The 19,048-nt window shown below is 53.0% G+C and overlaps 1 protein-coding gene across 1 annotated transcript in view; it reads right to left on the bottom strand.

The window, feature by feature from the left end:
- The window catches only part of LOC121272203 (ephrin-B1-like), a 142,410-nt gene that overhangs the window by 72,041 nt on the left and 51,321 nt on the right, over nt 1-19,048 (bottom strand). The window contains exon 5 of the mRNA XM_041178729.1: nt 3,773-3,865. Coding sequence (XP_041034663.1) covers nt 3,773-3,865 — 93 coding nt within the window. The remainder of the gene's footprint in view (nt 1-3,772; nt 3,866-19,048) is intronic.

Below are 19,048 nucleotides of genomic sequence, written 5' to 3'. Positions count from 1 at the left end.
TTAGGGTGCAGGGGGGGTGGGGTTAGGGTGCAGGGGGGGTGGGGTTAGGGTGCGGGGGGGTGGGGTTAGGGTGCGGGGGGTGGGGTTAGGGTGCAGGGGGGGTGGGGTTAGGGTGCAGGGGGGGTGGGGTTAGGGTGCAGGGGTGGTGGGGTTAGGGTGCAGGGGGGGAGGGTTAGGGTGCAGGGGGGTGGGGTTAGGGTGCAGGGGGGAGGGTTAGGGTGCAGGGGGGGTGGGGTTAGGGTGCAGGGGGGGAGGGTTAGGGTGCAGGGGGGTGGGGTTAGGGTGCAGGGGGGGTGGGGTTAGGGTGCGGGGGGTGGGGTTAGGGTGCAGGGGGGGTGGGGTTAGGGTGCGGGGGGTGGGGTTAGGGTGCAGGGGGGGTGGGGTTAGGGTGCGGGGGGTGGGGTTAGGGTGCAGGGGGGTGGGGTTAGGGTGCAGGGGGGGAGGGTTAGGGTGCAGGGGGTTGGGGTTAGGGTGCAGGGGGGGGGTTAGGGTGCGGGGGGTGGGGTTAGGGTGTGGGGGGTGGGGTTAGGGTGCGGGGGGTGGGGTTAGGGTGCAGGGGGGTGGGGTTAGGGTGCGGGGGGGGTGGGGTTAGGGTGCGGGGGGGGTGGGAGGAGTCTCATGCGGAGCAGGAACTCCAGCACGCAGCCGATGGGCCGAATGGCCAGTTCCCAGTGTAAAGCTCCGTTGACACATTTTAAACTTGAAATGAAATCCAACCTTCCGTCTCCACACGCTGTCCTCAAACAGAGCTGAGGGCCTTTCGGCCTTCGTCGGGAGCCAATCAGATCCTTGCTTCTGCTTTGCTCCCACTGGAGCCAATAACAGAGCAGAGTCACATTCCATAGCTGGATCCACCAATGGAATTCCATCGTTACCTCCCCGGGGGGGGAGAGGGGATGGGTGGACACAGCAAGTCACAGGCCAAGTGTCTGACTCTCTGTCAGGGTCAGCAGGGTCATAACCTCTAGGGGTCAGGGTTCACTGATCAAACAGTCGGCCTTGACAATAGAATTAAACAAAGCATCACCGTGGTTACCGAGACTCTTCATGCTCCGGTGGTTTATGTTGATTGGAAGGCCAAATATTCCCCAAACTAATCCCTTGCAAAGCCTCAGGCCTCAACACTGATGGCGCTCGATCAACGAGCTGATCCTGATTGGACAGCGTGTATTTCAGATGGCCGCTCACACTCCGCCTGGTTTCAGAGTGACCAGTGTCAAGAAAATATTTGGCTGTGTTTAGCAGAGGCCCATTCTGTCACGACCCGATACACATCATCTCACACACACACGCGCACTCACAAACACACATGAACACGCACACGCAGGTGTACACATACACACACACACACACAAGCACTCCCACACACATAAACACACACACGCAGGTATACACACACAAACACTGGTGTACACACACACACGCACTCCCACACACATAAACACACACACGCAGGTATACACACACAAACACTGGTGTACACACACACACGCACTCCCACACACATAAACACACACACGCAGGTATACACACACAAACACTGGTGTACACACACACACGCACTCCCACACACATAAACACACACACGCAGGTATACACACACAAACACTGGTGTACACACACACACGCACTCCCACACACATAAACACACACACGCAGGTATACACACACAAACACTGGTGTACACACACACACTATACACACACAAACACTGGTGTACACACACACACTATACACACACAAACACTGGTGTACACACACACACTATACACACACAAACACTGGTGTACACACACACACTATACACACACAAACACTGGTGTACACACACACACTATACACACACAAACACTGGTGTACACACACACACTATACACACACAAACACTGGTGTACACACACACACACAGGTACACACACACACAAACACACTGGTGTACGTATGCACACACAGGTACACACACACACTGCTTTACACACACACACACAGGTACACGCACACACTGGTGTACACACGCACACACACTGGTGTACACAAACATAGGAACACACACACACAGCCACACATACATACACACAGGTATACACACACACACAGGTACACGCACTCACACAGACACACACAAAGGTACACACACACTGGTGTACACACACACACACACACAGGCACACACACACAGCCACACATACATACACAAAGGTATACACACACGCACACACATGTACACTCGCACACACACTCACACAGACACACACATTCACACAGACACACACACATACATGTACACGCACACAGACACACACAGGCACACAGACACACACAGGCACACACAAGCAGCCATATACATACACACACACACACATAGACACAGACATATTCACATACACACACATACACACACACACACAGGTGTGCACATGCACACAAACACAAACACACACACGCACATAAACACAGACAGGACAGATAAACGCAGGCACACTCACGAGCACACAAACACAGACCTACAGACACACACACCCACTGACAGACAAATATAGACCCACACATACACACTATGGGTGAACCTGGTTGATTCAGTATGTCACTAGGAAGAACAGTCAGTCACTGTGCTATCAGAGAAACACTGAGGAGGCTTTCACCTTACAGAAACTGAGACCATTCTCAGTCATTCTCCAATATTAACCCAAACTAACAACAAGCAGAGCATTGAGGAGACAGGCTCCTATGATAGATTTAGACTTACATATTTATAATACAGCTCAGAGAGAGGCCACTCGGCCCATCGTGCCTGTACTGGCACTTTTGAAAGATCTATCCAATTTGTCCCGCTTCCCCCATAGTCTGGCAAATGTTTCCCCTTCAGGTATTTATCCAATTCCCTGTTGAAAGTTCCTGTTGAATCTGCTTCCACCGCCCTTTCAGGCAGCGCCTTCCAGATCACAATAACTCGCTGTGTAAATAAACCGTCCCCTCTGGTCCTTTTCCCAATTCTCTTCAATCTGTGTCCCTCTGGTTACCAACCCTCCTGCCACTGGAAACAGTTTCTCCTGATTGACTCTATCCAAACCCCCTCATGATTTTGAACGCCTCGATTCAATCTCCCCCTTAACCTTCTCTGCTCTAAGGAGAACAATCCCAGCTTCTCCAGTCTCTCCACATGAACTGAACTCCCTCATCCCTGGGAACATTCTAGTAAATCTCCCTCTGCACCCTCCCCAAGGCCTCGACATCTTTCCTAAAGGGCAGAGCCCGGAATTGGGGACAATTCTCCAGCTGAGGTCTAGCCTGAGATCTATAAAGACTTTAACATTCCATAAAAACGTCCCTTACTCTGTTTTAATCACTCAAACGTATTTTCCACCTACACAGACTTGCCTCATAGAACCCGCAGGAGGGGGAGGGATTGGGGGATAGGGAACTTTATCATTCCTTAAGCGGGTTTGACAGGGTAGAAATTGGGAAGATGTCTCCGCTTGTGGGTGAGACCAATCTCTGGACCATCAATATGAGGTAATGACTAATAAATCCAAAGGGGAATTTAAGGGGAAGCTGGATAAACGCGTGAGGGAGAAAGAAATAGAAGGATAGGGGGATGGGGGGAGATGGAGAGGGGGGAGGGGAGGAGGCTCGTGTGGGGCAGTAACACCGGCACGGAGCAGATGGGCCGAATGGCCTGTTTCTGTAGCTGCAGACTCAATCTAATCGCGGAATGGGTCGAGATGTCAGGCCAGTGGTGGCTCTTGGCAGGCTGAGTCTCAAATCCACGTACCTTGTCCAACCTTCAGGGTGACCTTCATCTTTTTAGTGTGACATGCCCCTCCAAGCCGGTTCTCCAGACCCTCCTCATTACCCTCGGAGGTAGCTGTCAAAGGAAACAAGCAAAACGTTAGAGGGAGCGGAAGATTCAGGAGACATCGTTCTGCCGCCCATTACCCTGGGGGCAGAGGTTGATCAATCTCTGCGGGAGCTGTGCAGTGTTAACGGAGAATTCTCACAGCACACCAACAGGCCATTCGCCCCTTCTGCTCCGTGCTGGGGTTAATGCTCCACAGGAGGATCCTCCCAAACCCCCCACCCCTCTCCATCTCACCCCATCAGCTTCAAACAACGACAAGCGAGGAATGTTCAATATCGCTGCTCTGGCAAAGACCTTATAAACCCCTCAAACCGTTTCCTCACTTCTGGTTCGGAGGGTCAGTACTGAGGGAGTGCTGCACTGTCGGAGGGTCAGTACTGAGGGAGTACTGCACTGTTGGAGGGTCAGTACTGAGGGAGTGCTGCACTGTCGGAGGGTCAGTACTGAGGGAGTGCTGCACTGTCAGAGGGTCTGTACTGAGGGAGTGTCACACTGTCAGAGGGTCAGTACTGAGGGAATGCCGCACTGTTGGTGGGTCAGTACTGAGGGAGTGCCGCACTGTCGGAGGGTCAGTACTGAGGGAGTGCCGCACTGTCAGAGGGTCAGTACTGAGGGAGTGCCGCACTGTCGGAGGGTCAGTACTGTGGGAGTGCCGCACTGTCAGAGGGTCAGTACTGAGGGAGTGCTGCACTGTCGGAGGGTCAGTACTGAGGGAGTGCTGCACTGTCGGAGGGTCAGTACTGTGGGAGTGCTGCACTGTCAGAGGGTCAGTACTGAGGGAGTGCTGCACTGTCAGAGGGTCAGTACTGAGGGAGTGCAGCGCTGTCGGAGGGTCAGTACTGAGGGAGCGCTGCACTGTCAGAGGGTCAGTACTGAGGGAGTGCCGCACTGTCGGAGGGTCAGTACTGAGGGAGTGCCGCACTGTCAGAGGGTCAGTACTGAGGGAGTGCCGCAATGTCAGAGGGTCAGTACTGAGGGAGTGCCGCACTGTCAGAGGGTCAGTACTGAGGGAGTGCCGCACTGTCAGAGGGTCAGTACTGAGGGAGTGCTGCACTGTCAGAGGGTCAGTACTGAGGGAGTGCCGCACTGTCAGAGGGTCAGTACTGAGGGAGTGCTGCACTGTCGGAGGGTCAGTACTGAGGGAGTGCCGCACTGTCAGAGGGTCAGTACTGAGGGAGTGCCGCACTGTCAGAGGGTCAGTACTGAGGGAGTGCTGCGCTGTCGGAGGGTCAGTACTGAGGGAGTGCCGCACTGTCAGAGGGTCAGTACTGAGGGAGTGCCGCACTGTCAGAGAGTCAGTACTGAGGGAGTGCCGCACTGTCAGAGGGTCAGTACTGAGGGAGTGCAGCACTGTCAGAGGGTCAGTACTGAGGGAGTGCCGCACTGTCGGAGGGTCAGTACTGAGGGAGTGCCGCACTGTCGGAGGGTCAGTACTGAGGGAGTGCCGCACTGTCAGAGGGTCAGTACTGAGGGAGTGCCGCACTGTCAGAGGGTCAGTACTGAGGGAGTGCCGCACTGTCAGAGGGTCAGTACTGAGGGAGTGCCGCACTGTCAGAGGGTCAGTACTGAGGGAGTGCTGCACTGTCAGAGGGTTACAGTTCTCTGGATTGAAAGCTGAATTTGCTGATTGGACCATCTTGCATTGCAATGATGGCCCTGAGTTCAGGTCACCCCGACAAGTGGAAACACCTTCTCAGTGTCCACCCTATCAAATCGCTCCTTAGTTTTAAAGAGCTCGACCCGGTGCCCTCACACTCAGTCTGGTGGATCGAGGAACTCCAGCATCCCCTGTCCTTCCTGACGTTGATAAACTCTCCGTTCACATTTCTTCCCAGTCAACCTGCCTGATGCTCTTATCCCCAGGATCTCCTGTCTCAGTCCCTTGGCATTGTTGGAGGAACATCTTCGCTGTGCCCGTGGGCACTCAGGGAAGTGGGCAGACTCTCCCTTGCTCAACAGGGAGGTTCTGTACCCTCAGTACTAATGGTTCACCTCACACTGATGTCCAAGCGTTCCCCAGTTAATCTGCATGGATGTTGAAAACTTCAGCTATTTCCCTCGCTCCCCGTGCACCGGTCTCACATTTGTACCCAAGCCACTGAAGCGACAATGACATGTTTCTCCCTGAGGGATAAACTCAATATTTTTATATATTTACCATAATCAGCTCCCAGTACACAGGGAGGCAGAGCACAGATCAGATCAACGGCAGTCAAAGATAAACTCCGCTTGGCTGAACCATAACTGTCAGACCTGATCCAATATTGACTTCCGGAGCTGGAGACAGAATGGGCAGCCTGTCACCTCAACTCTACATCAGGCAAGCATGGGGGCCCGGACTCCACACACCCACTCAGTATCCAGACTGACACTCCCAGAGTCGCTAGGAAAGGAGTGCCGCGCTGTCGGAGGGTCAGTACTGAGGGAGTGCCGCACTGTCAGAGGGTCAGCACTGAGGGAGTGCCGCACTGTCGGAGGGTCAGTACTGAGGGAGTGCTGCACTGTCAGAGGGTCAGTACTGAGGTAGTGCCGCGCTGTCAGAGGGTCAGTACTGAGGGAGTGCCGCGCTGTCGGAGGGTCAGTGCTGAGGGAGTGCCGCACTGTCGGAGGGTCAGTGCTGAGGGAGTGCCGCACTGTCGGAGGGTCAGTACTGAGGGAGTGCCGCACTGTCGGAGGGTCAGTACTGAGGGAGTGCCGCACTGTCAGAGGGTCAGTACTGAGGGAGTGCCGCGCTGTCGAAGGGTCAGTGCTGAGGGAGTGTCACACTGTCAGAGGGTCAGTACTGAGGGAGTGCCGTGCTGTCGGAGGGTCAGTACTGAGGGAGTGCCGCACTGTCAGAGGGTCAGTACTGAGGGAGTGCCGCACTGTCGGAGGGTCAGTACTGAGGGAGTGCCGCACTGTCAGAGGGTCAGTAATGAGGGAGTGCTGTGCTGTCAGAGGGTCAGTACTGAGGGAGTGCCGCACTGTCGGAGGGTCAGTACTGAGGGAGTGCCGCACTGTCGGAGGGTCAGTACTGAGGGAGTGCCGCACTGTCAGAGGGTCAGTACTGAGGGAGTGCCGCACTGTCAGAGGGTCAGTACTGAGGGAGTGCTGCACTGTCGGAGGGTCAGTACTGAGGGAGTGCCGCACTGTCGGAGGGTCAGTACTGAGGGAGAGCCGCACTGTCAGAGGGTCAGTACTGAGGGAGTGCCGCACTGTCAGAGGGTCAGTACTGAGGGAGTGCCGCACTGTCGGAGGGTCAGTACTGAGGGAGTGCTGCACTGTCGGAGAGTCAGTACTGAGGGAGTGCCGCACTGTCGGAGGGTCAGTACTGAGGGAGTGCCGCACTGTCAGAGGGTCAGTACTGAGGGAGTGCCGCACTGCCGGAGGGACAGTACTGAGGGAGTTCCGCACTGTGGGAGGGTCAGTACTGACGGAGTGCCGCACTGTCAGAAGGTCAGTACTGAGGGAGTGCCGCACTGTCAGAGGGTCAGTACTGAGGGAGTGCCGCACTGTCAGAGGGTCAGTACTGAGGGAGTGCCGCACTGTCGGAGGGTCAGTACTGACGGAGTGCCGCACTGTCAGAAGGTCAGTACTGAGGGAGTGCCGCACTGTCGGAGAGTCAGTGCTGAGGGAGTGCAGAACTGTCAGAGGGTCAGTACTGACGGAGTGCCGCACTGTCAGAGGGTCAGTACTGAGGGAGTGCCGCACTGTCGGAGGGTGAGTACTGAGGGAGTGCCGCACTGTCGGAGGGTCAGTACTGAGGGAGTGCCGCACTGTCAGAGGGTCAGTACCGAGGGAGTGCCGCACTGTCAGAAGGTCAGTACTGAGGGAGTGCAGCACTGTCGGCGGGTCAGTACTGAGGGAGTGCCGCACTGTCAGAGGGTCAGTACTGAGGGAGTGCTGCACTGTGGGAGGGTCAGTACTGAGGGAGTGCCGCACTGTGGGAGGGTCAGTACTGAGGGAGTGCCGCACTGTCAGAGGGTCAGTACTGAGGGAGTGCTGCACTGTCAGAGGGTCAGTACTGAGGGAGTGCAGCGCTGTCGGAGGGTCAGTACTGAGGGAGTGCCGCACTGTCAGAGGGTCAGTACTGAGGGAGTGCCGCACTGTCGGAGAGTCAGTGCTGAGGGATATTCTAGCCATTATCTCATTAGTGTTTTTGGGATCTTGCTGTGCTCCAATTGGCAGTCTTGTTTCCTATAATACTGACCATGCTTGAAAATAATATTCCACTGGCTGGGAAGCGATTGGGAGGCGCAGGGCCGTGAATGTTACTATGGAAGTGAAAGTATTTCTTCACAGATCTGTAAGGTTCTGTTGTCCGCTTTCCACTCCATTTCACTCCAGGACCACCACAGTGTCCAAAACCCGTTCCTCCATCATAGCCCCACACTCAGGCCCTCCGCTCACTCACTACGCCTGAACCCAGGGTACCTCTCACCTTTCTATTCGCAAACAGCTCTGTCCCTCACTCTCTCCAGAAGCACCCTCATCTCTCCCAATCCTGATCAAGCACCAACAATGTAAATACCTGAAGCTACTGCTCTCTTAGTCAAAAATACAATCGGGAATCTCTCAGCAGCCAGGAGACTCCTTCCACTATTCACATTGTTACTGCCATAACCTTGCATATTATCATCATCCAGTGAGAGTCAGTGTGTGTGGGACCCGTACCCCAGTGAGAGTCAGTGTGTGTGGGACCCTTACCCCAGTGAGAGTCAGTGTGTGTGGGACCCGTACCCCAGTGAGAGTCAGCGTGTGTGGGACCCGTACCCCAGTGAGAGTCAGTGTGTGTGGGACCCGTACCCCAGTGAGAGTCAGTGTGTGTGGGACCCGTACCCCAGTGAGAGTCAGTGTGTGTGGGACCCGTACCCCAGTGAGAGTCAGCGTGTGTGGGACCCGTACCCCAGTGAGAGTCAGTGTGTGTGGGACCCGTACCCCAGTGAGAGTCAGTGTGTGTGGGACCCGTACCCCAGTGAGAGTCAGTGTGTGTGGGACCCGTACCCCAGTGAGAGTCAGTGTGTGTGGGACCCGTACCCCAGTGAGAGTCAGTGTGTGTGTGGGACCCGTACCCCAGTGAGAGTCAGTGTGTGTGGGACCCGTACCCCAGTGAGAGTCAGTGTGTGTGTGGGACCCGTACCCCAGTGAGAGTCAGTGTGTGTGGGACCCGTACCCCAGTGAGGGTCAGTGTGTGTGGGACCCGTACCCCAGTGAGAGTCAGTGTGTGTGGGACCCGTCCGTACCCCAGTGAGAGTCAGTGTGTGTGGGACCCGTACCCCAATGAGAGTCAGTGTGTGTGGGACCCGTACCCCAGTGAGAGTCAGTGTGTGTGGGACCCGTACCCCAGTGAGAGTCAGTGTGTGTGGGACCCGTACCCCAGTGAGAGTCAGCGTGTGTGGGATCCGTACCCCAGTGAGAGTCAGTGTGTGTGTGGGACCCGTACCCCAGTGAGAGTCAGTGTGTGTGTGTGGGACCCGTACCCCAGTGAGAGTCAGTGTGTGTGGGACCCGTACCCCAGTGAGAGTCAGTGTGTGTGTGTGGGACCCGTACCCCAGTGAGAGTCAGTGTGTGTGTGTGGGACCCGTACCCCGGAGACGAGTGGGAACATTAGCAGGAAATCGCAGAGTGAATGTCTGTGATTAGCTCGATGTTGTAGTGAGCTGGTCACGATTCCTTTGCATGTGACCCTTTGCTCTCTCATTTTCCAACTTCACCAAATTGACGGGTTTGACGCTGATTGTGCTGTTTGAAAATAAGCTGGCACATTGGAGGCAGCCTGTGAACAGCCTGGGCCTTGTTCAGACTCCCCCATCCAAAAGTAATCTGCTTCGTGGCTCCAAGCTCCAGTTCAATAAGATCAGCTTGGTGCATCTGATCAGTTTGTGGTCGCAAGCTTCAGGACGATTGGCCTGGGCTCTGCACAACGGAGTAAACTGCTCAGAGACTTCAACAGAGCATCGCTACCAATCAAGACAGAGAGTGTGAGAGAGAGAGAGAGAGAGAGAGAGAGAGGGAGAGAGAGAGAGGGTGACAGGGAATGAGGGGGTCAAAGGAGAGATAGATTTAGAGAGAGGGAGAAAGTGCGCGAGAGGGAAAGCGAGAGAGACAGAGAGAGTGGGACGGGGAGACAGAGAGACAGAGAGTAGGAGGGGGAGAGAGGGAGGGGGGGGACACAGAGAGAGGGAGAGAGAGAACATAAGAACTAGGAGCAGGAGTGGGCAATTCAGCCCCTCGAGCCTGCCCCGCCATTCGTTACGATCATGGCTGATCTCATTTCGGCCTCAACTCCAATTTCCTGCCCTTTCCCCATAACCTTTCAACCCGTTACTAATTAAAAATCTGTCTATCTCCTCCTTAAATTTATTCAGCGTCCCAGCATCCACTGCACTCTGAGGTAGTGAATTCCACAGATTCCTGACCCTTTGGGAAAAGTAATTCCTCCTCATCTCTGATTTAAATCTCCCACCCCTTAGCCTAAAACTATGGCCTCTCGATCTAGAATGCCCCACAAGAGGAAACATCTGCTCCACGTCTACTTTGTCTATCCCCTTTAGCATCTTAGCTACCTCAATTAGATCTCCCCTCATCCTTCTAAACTCTAGTGAGTATAGGCCTAAACTGCTCAATCTCTCCTCATGAGACAAGCCCTGCATCTCTGGAATCAATCCAGTGAACCGAGAGTGTGACAGAACAATAGAGAGAGAGAGAGAGAGAGAGAATGACAGAGACTAAAGGGAGATAGACAGGTTCAGTGAGAGAGAGAGAGGTAGAGAGAGAGAGACAGAGACAGAGAGAGGAAGAGAGAGAGCAACAGAGGACAATAGAGAGAGGGAGAGAGCAAGAGAGAGAGAATGTGGAGCCAAAAGAGAGATAAACTGATGTAGAAGATGAGAGAGACAGACAGACAGAGGAAGAAAAAGAGAGGGGGATACATAGAGCAAGAGGGAGAGAGATGGAGAGAGAGACAAACAGACAGAAAGAGAGAGAGAGACAGAGAGGGTGAGAGACAGTGCATGAGGGAGAGAGAGAGAGAGAGACAGGGAGAGAGAATGAGGCAGAGAGGACCAGGGAGAGGCAGAGAGAAAGACAGAGAGAGAGAGGGAGGGAGACAGAGAGATGGGGGGAGATGGAGTGAGGGAGAGAGAGAGAGAGAATGGGCCAGAAATAAAGAAAGGACAGAGATAGAACAAAACACACACACACACTCTCTCACACACACACACACACACACACACACACACTCTCTCACACACACACATTCTCACACACACTCTCTCACACACACTCACACACTCACTCACACACACACACACACACACACTCACTCACACACACACACACACACTCACTCACACACTCACTCACACACTCACACACACACTCACACACACACTCACACACACACTCACACACACACTCACTCACACATATACTGAGGGTGGCAAGAGTACAGAATGTACTCTGGGTGGGGGACTTCAATGTCCATCACCAAGAGTGGCTCGGTAGCACCACTACTGACCGAGCTGGCCGAGTCCTAAAGGACAAACCTGCTAGACTGGGTCTGCAGCAGGTGGTGAGGGAACCAACAAGAGGGAAAAACATACTTGACCTCATCCTCAACAACCTGTCTCCTGCAGATGCATCTGTCCATGACAATAGGAGTGACCACCGCACAGTCATTGTGGAGACAAAGTCCTGTCTTCACATTGGGGCTACCCTCCATCGTGTTGTGTGGCACTACCACCGTGCTGAATGGGATAGATTTCAAACAGATCGAGCAACTCAAGACAGGGCATCCATGAGGTTCTGTGGGCCATCAGCAGCAGCAGAATTATACTCAAACACAATCTGTAATCTCATGGCCCAGCATATCTCCCACTCTACCGTTAACATCAAACCAGGGGATCAACCCTGGTTTAATGAAGAGTGCAGGAGGGCATGACAGGAGCAGTACCAGGATTACCTAAAAATGAGGTGTCAACCTGGTGAAGCTATAACACAGGACTATTTGTGTGTCAAACAGCATAAGCAGCAACAGATAGACAGAGCTAAGCGATCCCACAACCAACAGATTAGATCTAAGCTCTGCAGTCCTGCCACATCCAGTTGTGAATGGTGATGGACAATTAAACAACTCACTGGAGGAGGAGGCTCCACAAATATCCCCATCCTCAACAATGGGGGAGCCCAGCACATCAGTGCAAAAGGTAAGGCTGAAGCATTCACAACCATCTTCAGCCTGAAGTGCCGAGTGGATGATCCATCTCGGCCTCCTCCAGAGGTCCCCAGCATCACAGATGCCAGTCTTCAGCCAATTCAATTCACTCCACATGATATCAAGAAACAGCTGAAGGCACTGGATACTGCAAAGGCTATGGGCCCTGACAATATTCCAGCAATAGTACTGAAGACTTGTGCTCCAGAACTTGCTGTGCCCCTAGCCAAGCTGTTCCAGTACAGCTACAGCACTGACATCTACCCAGCTATGTGGAAAATTGCCCAGGTATGTCCTGTACACAAAAAGCAGGACAAATCCAACCCACACAATTACTGCCCCATCAGTCTACTCTCAATCATCAGTAAAGTAATGGAAGGGGTCATCAACACTACTATCAAGCTGCACTTGCTTAGCAATAACCTGCTCACTGACACCCAGTTTGTGTTCCGCCAGGGCCACTCAGCTCCTGACCTCATTACAGCCTTGGTTCAAACATGGACAAAAGAGCTGAACTCCCAAGGTGAGGTGAGAGTGACTGCCCTTGACGTCAAGGCAGCATTTGACTGTGTGGCATCAAGGATTTAGACTTGAATGTAGGAGGGTTGATCAGTAAGTTCGCGGTTGACATGAAAATTGGTGGTGTGGTAAATAGTGAGGAGGACAGCCTTAGATTACAGGAAGGTAGAGATGGGCTGGTCAGGTGGGCTGATCAGTGGCAAATGGAATTTAATCTGGATAAGTGTGAGGTGATGCACTTGGGCAGGACAAACAAGGCATGGGAATACACAATGAATGGTAGGACCCTGGGAAGTACCGAGGATCAGAGGGACCTTGGTGTGCATGTCCACCGGTTCCTTAAGGTAGTGGGACAGGTAGATAAGGTGGTTAAGAAGGCATATGGGATACTTGCCTTTATTAGCTGAGGCATAGAATATAAGAGCAGGGAGGTTATGCTGGAACTGTATAAAACACTGGTTAGGCCACAGCTAGAGTATTGCGAGCAGTTCTGGAATCTGCATTATATGAAGGGTGTGATTGTACTAGAGAGAGTGCAGAGGAGATTTACCAGGATGTTGCCTGGGCTGGAGAGTTTTAGTTATGAGGAGAGATTGGATAGACTGGGGTTATTTTCCCTGGAGCAGAGGAGATTGGGGGAGGACATGATTGAGGTGTATAAAATTATGAGGGGCATAGATAGGGTAGACAGGAAGGAACTTTTCCCCTTGGTAGAGGGATCAATAACCAGGGGGCATAGATTTAAGGTAAGGGGCAGGAGGTTTAGTGGGGATGAGAGGAAGAATTGTTTCACCCAGAGGGTGGTGGGGATCTGGAACTCACTGCCTGAAAGGCTGAGAGAGGCAGAAACCCTCATAACATTGAAGAAGTATTTGGATGTGCACTTGCGATGCCATAGTATACAAGGCTATGGGCCTAGAGCTGGAAAATGGGATTAGAATAGTTAGGTACCTGTTTGACCAGCGCAGACTCAATGCGCTGAAGGGCCTTTTCTGTGCTGTAGACCTCTATGTCTCTAAGGAGCCCTAGCAACACTGGAGTCAATGGGAATCAGGGGGAAAACTCTCCACTGGTTGGAGTCATACCCAGCACAAAGGAAGATGGTTGTGGTTGTTGGAGGTCTGTCATCTCAGCTCCAGGACATCACTGCAGGAGTTCCTCAGGGTAGTGTCCTTGGCCCAACCATCTTCAGCTGCTTCATCAATGACCTTCCTTCCATCATAAGGTCAGAAGTGGGGATGTACGCTGATAGTTGCACAATGTTCAGCACCATTCACAACTCCTCAGATACTGAAGCAGTCCATGTCCAAATGCAGCAAGACCTGGACAATATCCAGGCTTGGGCTGACAAGTGGCAAGTAACATTCATACCACACAAGTGTCAGGCAATGAGAGAATCTAACTATCACCCCTTGACATTCAATGGCATTACCATCACTAAATCCCCCACTATTAACATCCTGGGGGTTATCATTGACCAGAAACTGAACTGGGCCAGCCATATAAATACTGTGGCTGTCAGAACAGGTCAGAGGCTGGGAATCCTGTGGGGAGTAACTCACCTCCTGACTCCCCAAAGCCTGTCCACCATCTACAAGGCACAAGTCAGGAGTGTGATGGAATACTCCCCACTTGCCTGGATGAGTGCAGCTCCCACAACACTCAAGAAGCCCAACACCATCCAGGACAAAGCAGCCCCGCTTGATTGGCCCCACATCCACAACATTCACTCCCTCCACCACCGACACACAGTAGCAGCAGTGTGTGTAACATCTACAAGATGCACTGCAGGAATTCATCAAGGCTTCTGACATAGCACCTTCCAAACCCATGACCACTATCATCTAGAAGGACAAGGGCAGCAGACACATGGGGAACACCACCACCTGGAAGTTCCCCTCCAAGTCACTCACCATCCTGACTTGGAAATATATAGGCCGTTCCTTCATTGTCGCTGGGTCAAAATCCTGGAACTCTCTCCCTAACAGCACGGTGGGTGTACCTACACCACAGGGACTGCAGCGGTTCAAGAAGGCAGCTCACCCCCACCTTCTCAAGGGGCAATTAGGGATGGGCAATAAATGCTGGCCCGGCCAGTGAAGCTCACATCCCCGTGGATGGATAAATGAGAACACACACAGCCATCCACACACACACACACAACAGGGTAGGTAGACTGTAATGTGAAATTACAGTACATGATATTACAGCCCCTACATCAAATTCCTCTCTCTTATTTTAATCTAAATTGTAACCCATTAGAAATGAGCCACATGATCACCTTCCATTAACACAGGACACAGAAAAATTCCACAAAAAAACCACCTTAAAGATTTGGAAAATAAAACATGAGTTTCAGATCACAGGGAGGGAGAGAGAGAACAGCGAGTAGTTAGATGCCTGGAGCAAGAGAGAGAGAGAGAAAGAGAAAGAGACAGAGTGATAGATTGAGAGAGACAGAGTCAATGCCCCAAGGGGTGTTGGTGCAAGCAATTTCAGGACCAGACTGCACAACAGTTTGATGTTTGAGCGCGGAGATGACGATAGGAAGAGAGGAACCTGGACTCGGCTCCAAGAAACACAAACTCGCCTGTGGGTGAAGGAGCGGAGAGCGTAGAGCCAGTCAGGTTCGGTTTATCACTCCCCTCTCTACAAGGACAACCAGGAGAGCTGGGCAATAGGGTTGTGTTCCATTTGGAAGCAGGTCCCACCAGACACATGCTCAGATCAAACAGGAAGTGATACTGATAGACCAATAACGACCTATCACAGCTCAAGAGGGCGATACCACACAGAGTGGCGCCCCACATAGTTCAACATCCAGGTTCACATACAGAGAACAATTGCTTGGAGAAAGTGTCAGAGAACAACAGACTCCTGTGGAACCCGTACCCCAGTGAGAGTCAGTGTGTGTGGGACCCGTACCCCAGTGAGAGTCAGTGTGTGTGTGTGGGACCCGTACCCCAGTGAGCGTCAGTGTGTGTGTGTGGGACCCGTACCCCAGTGAGAGTCAGTGTGTGTGGGACCCGTAACCCAGTGAGAGTCAGTGTGTGTGGGACCCGTACCCCAGTGAGAGTCAGTGTGTGTGGGACCCGTACCCCAGTGAGAGTCAGTGTGTGTGGGACCCGTACCCCAGTGAGGGTCAGTGCGTATGGGACCCGTACCCCAGTGAGAGTCAGTGCGTGTGGGACCCGTACCCCAGTGAGAGTCAGTGTGTGTGGGACCCGTACCCCAGTGAGAGTCAGCGTGTGTGGGACCCGTACCCCAGTGAGAGTCAGTGTGTGTGGGACCCGTAACCCAGTGAGAGTCAGTGTGTGTGGGACCCGTACCCCAGTGAGAGTCAGTGTGTGTGGGACCCGTACCCCAGTGAGAGTCAGTGTGTGTGGGACCCGTAACCCAGTGAGGGTCAGTGCGTATGGGACCCGTACCCCAGTGAGGGTCAGTGCGTATGGGACCCGTACCCCAGTGAGAGTCAGTGCGTGTGGGACCCGTACCCCAGTGAGAGTCAGTGTGTGTGGGACCCGTACCCCAGTGAGAGTCAGTGTGTGTGGGACCCGTAACCCAGTGAGGGTCAGTGTATGTGTTTGGGACCCGTACCCCAGTGTGTGTCAGTGCGTATGGGACCCGTACCCCAGTGAGAGTCAGTGCGTGTGGGACCCGTACCCCAGTGAGAGTCAGTGTGTGTGGGACCCGTACCCCAGTGAGAGTCAGCGTGTGTGGGACCCGTACCCCAGTGAGAGTCAGTGTGTGTGGGACCCGTACCCCAGTGAGAGTCAGTGTGTGTGTGTGGGACCCGTACCCCAGTGAGAGTCAGTGTGTGTGGGACCCGTACCCCAGTGAGAGTCAGTGTGTGTGGGACCCGTACCCCAGTGAGAGTCAGTGTGTGTGGGACCCGTACCCCAGTGAGAGTCAGTGTGTGTGGGACCCGTACCCCAGTGAGAGTCAGTGTGTGTGGGACCCGTACCCCAGTGAGAGTCAGTGTGTGTGGGACCCGTACCCCAGTGAGAGTCAGTGTGTGTGGGACCCGTACCCCAGTGAGAGTCAGTGTGTGTGGGACCCATACCCCAGTGAGAGTCAGTGTGTGTGGGACCCGTACCCCAGTGAGAGTCAGTGTGTGTGGGACCCGTACCCCAGTGAGAGTCAGTGTGTGTGGGACCCGTACCCCAGTGAGAGTCAGTGTGTGTGGGACCCATACCCCAGTGAGAGTCAGTGTGTGTGGGACCCGTACCCCAGTGAGAGTCAGTGTGTGTGGGATCCGTACCCCAGTGAGAGTCAGTGTGTGTGGGACCCTTACCCCAGTGAGAGTCAGTGTGTGTGGGACCCGTACCCCAGTGAGAGTCAGTGTGTGTGGGACCCGTACCCCAGTGAGAGTCAGTGTGTGTGGGACCCGTACCCCAGTGAGAGTCAGTGTGTGTGGGACCCGTACCCCAGTGAGAGTCAGTGTGTGTGGGACGCGGACCCCAGTGAGAGTCAGTGTGTGTGGGACCCGTACCCCAGTGAGGGTCAGTGTGTGTGGGATCCGTACCCCAGTGAGAGTCAGTGTGTGTGGGACCCGTACCCCAGTGAGAGTCAGTGTGTGTAGGACCTGGCTCCTGTTTGCCTCATGAGGCTGCACTGCCGATGTTAAACTTTTGTCACAAGTGACATTGCCCCAGATTGAAGCCACCATCGCCTCCTCCTGGCCCAGCAAACTCAGTACAATATCAGAAATCCATTGTCCTCTGGATGAACCTTCACCCCCAGCCCCGGCACAGAATAACACTTGGACTCCATGAGTGAATGAAAAGGTCTGAGGTCAGAGCAGTGACCAGTCCAGTTGTGTATTTGCTCCTCTGGTGTGTTAGATTTATTCACTTTGAATTTGGATGATGAGAAGAGTCAGGTATTTTTATGAGATACACATGGGTGCCTGGTGAAAGAACTGTAATTGCAGGTGTCCCAGGGTCAGTGCACATTCAAACTCTAATTAACAAATCATCACTGTGATTGCAATTTATAATTAGCTCCAAGATTCGAAGCTATTCCTCCTGAGCACTGCACATCTTCCAGTGCCTGTATTCAGGGTTACCAAAGGAATCCAAGTAAAGGAGGTGTCCTGATCCACAATGACTCTCACTGGGTCCCCTGCAGTTTCTGCTGATTTATTCACACACTAACACAAGACAGGACCACTCACACAGAGCCCCAGCGTGAACATGCAGTCTCAGCTCAGCACAGACACCTCCGAGCTGCCAGTTATCTCCGGGGCTGGAGAGGGAACAGGCGCAGAGACAAAATGTGAACTGTACCCCCCTCTAGCAGCTTTCCCCCCCCGACCTCACTGTAACTCATTCACCCGCGCTGTCTGAAGTAAGAGTGAAGCCAGCTCTCATAGTTCATACTGCATCACTCCAGAGTGCACTCTCTCTCGGCCACATGAGAATCTCACCTTCTCTCTCTCTCAGTCACATGAGAATCTCACTTTCTCTCTCTCTCGGTCACATGAGAATCTCACCTTCTCTCTCCCTCAGTCACATGAGAATCTCACTTTCTCTCTCTCCCTCAGTCACATGAGAATCTCACTTTCTCTCTCCCTCAGTCACATGAGAATCTCACTTTCTCTCTCTCCCTCAGTCACATGAGAATCTCACTTTCTCTCTCTCTCGGTCACATGAGAATCTCACCTTCTCTCTCCCTCAGTCACATGAGAATCTCACTTTCTCTCTCTCCCTCAGTCACATGAGAATCTCACTTTCTCTCTCCCTCAGTCACATGAGAATCTCACTTTCTCTCTCCCTCAGTCACATGAGAATCTCACTTTCTCTCTCCCTCAGTCACATGAGAATCTCACTTTCTCTCTCTCCCTCAGTCACATGAGAATCTCACTTTCTCTCTCTCTCTCTCTGCATTCTGCACCCTCTCTCAGTCACTCTATAAGGAGTGTTTCGTCATGCTGAATGTTCTCTCAGTCACTCTCTTGAACCTTGCTCGGAGTGTGTGATTCCCAGTCACCCTCTATCTACCGTCATTTCAGATCTTCAACCTGGTTTCAGACAGGCGGCTTTACAGAACAAGGTTGGATCTAATTACTCAATTCTGAACAAACACTGAACCAAACTGCAGACACCAACTCAAAGGACAAAATACAACATGGAGACGGATATTAGGCTCTGTCCAAATTGGAATTAACTGGCAGATGGAAACTCCAGAAAATGTATAAATGCTATGATCATTTCAGAGAAAATTAGATTCTGTTAAATGAATGAGGGGAACAATTGGGGCCATCAGCATCAGAGAGTCACTGATAAACCCCATGGGGAATTCAGGAGAAACCCCTTTATCCAGAGAGCGGAGAGAGTGTGGAGCTCACTCCCACAGGGAGTGGCTGAGGTGAATAGTTTAGAGACATTTAAGGGGAAGCTGGATAAACACATGAGGGAGAAAGGAACAGAAGGATATGGGGATGGGGTGAGATAGAGAGGGGGTGGGGAGGAGGC

The sequence above is a fragment of the Carcharodon carcharias genome, chromosome 33 (assembly GCF_017639515.1).
Source record: "Carcharodon carcharias isolate sCarCar2 chromosome 33, sCarCar2.pri, whole genome shotgun sequence".
Classification (NCBI taxonomy): Eukaryota; Metazoa; Chordata; class Chondrichthyes; order Lamniformes; family Lamnidae; genus Carcharodon; species Carcharodon carcharias.
Note: the sequence above shows the minus strand (reverse complement) of the source record. Positions and strands in the feature narration are given on the sequence as shown.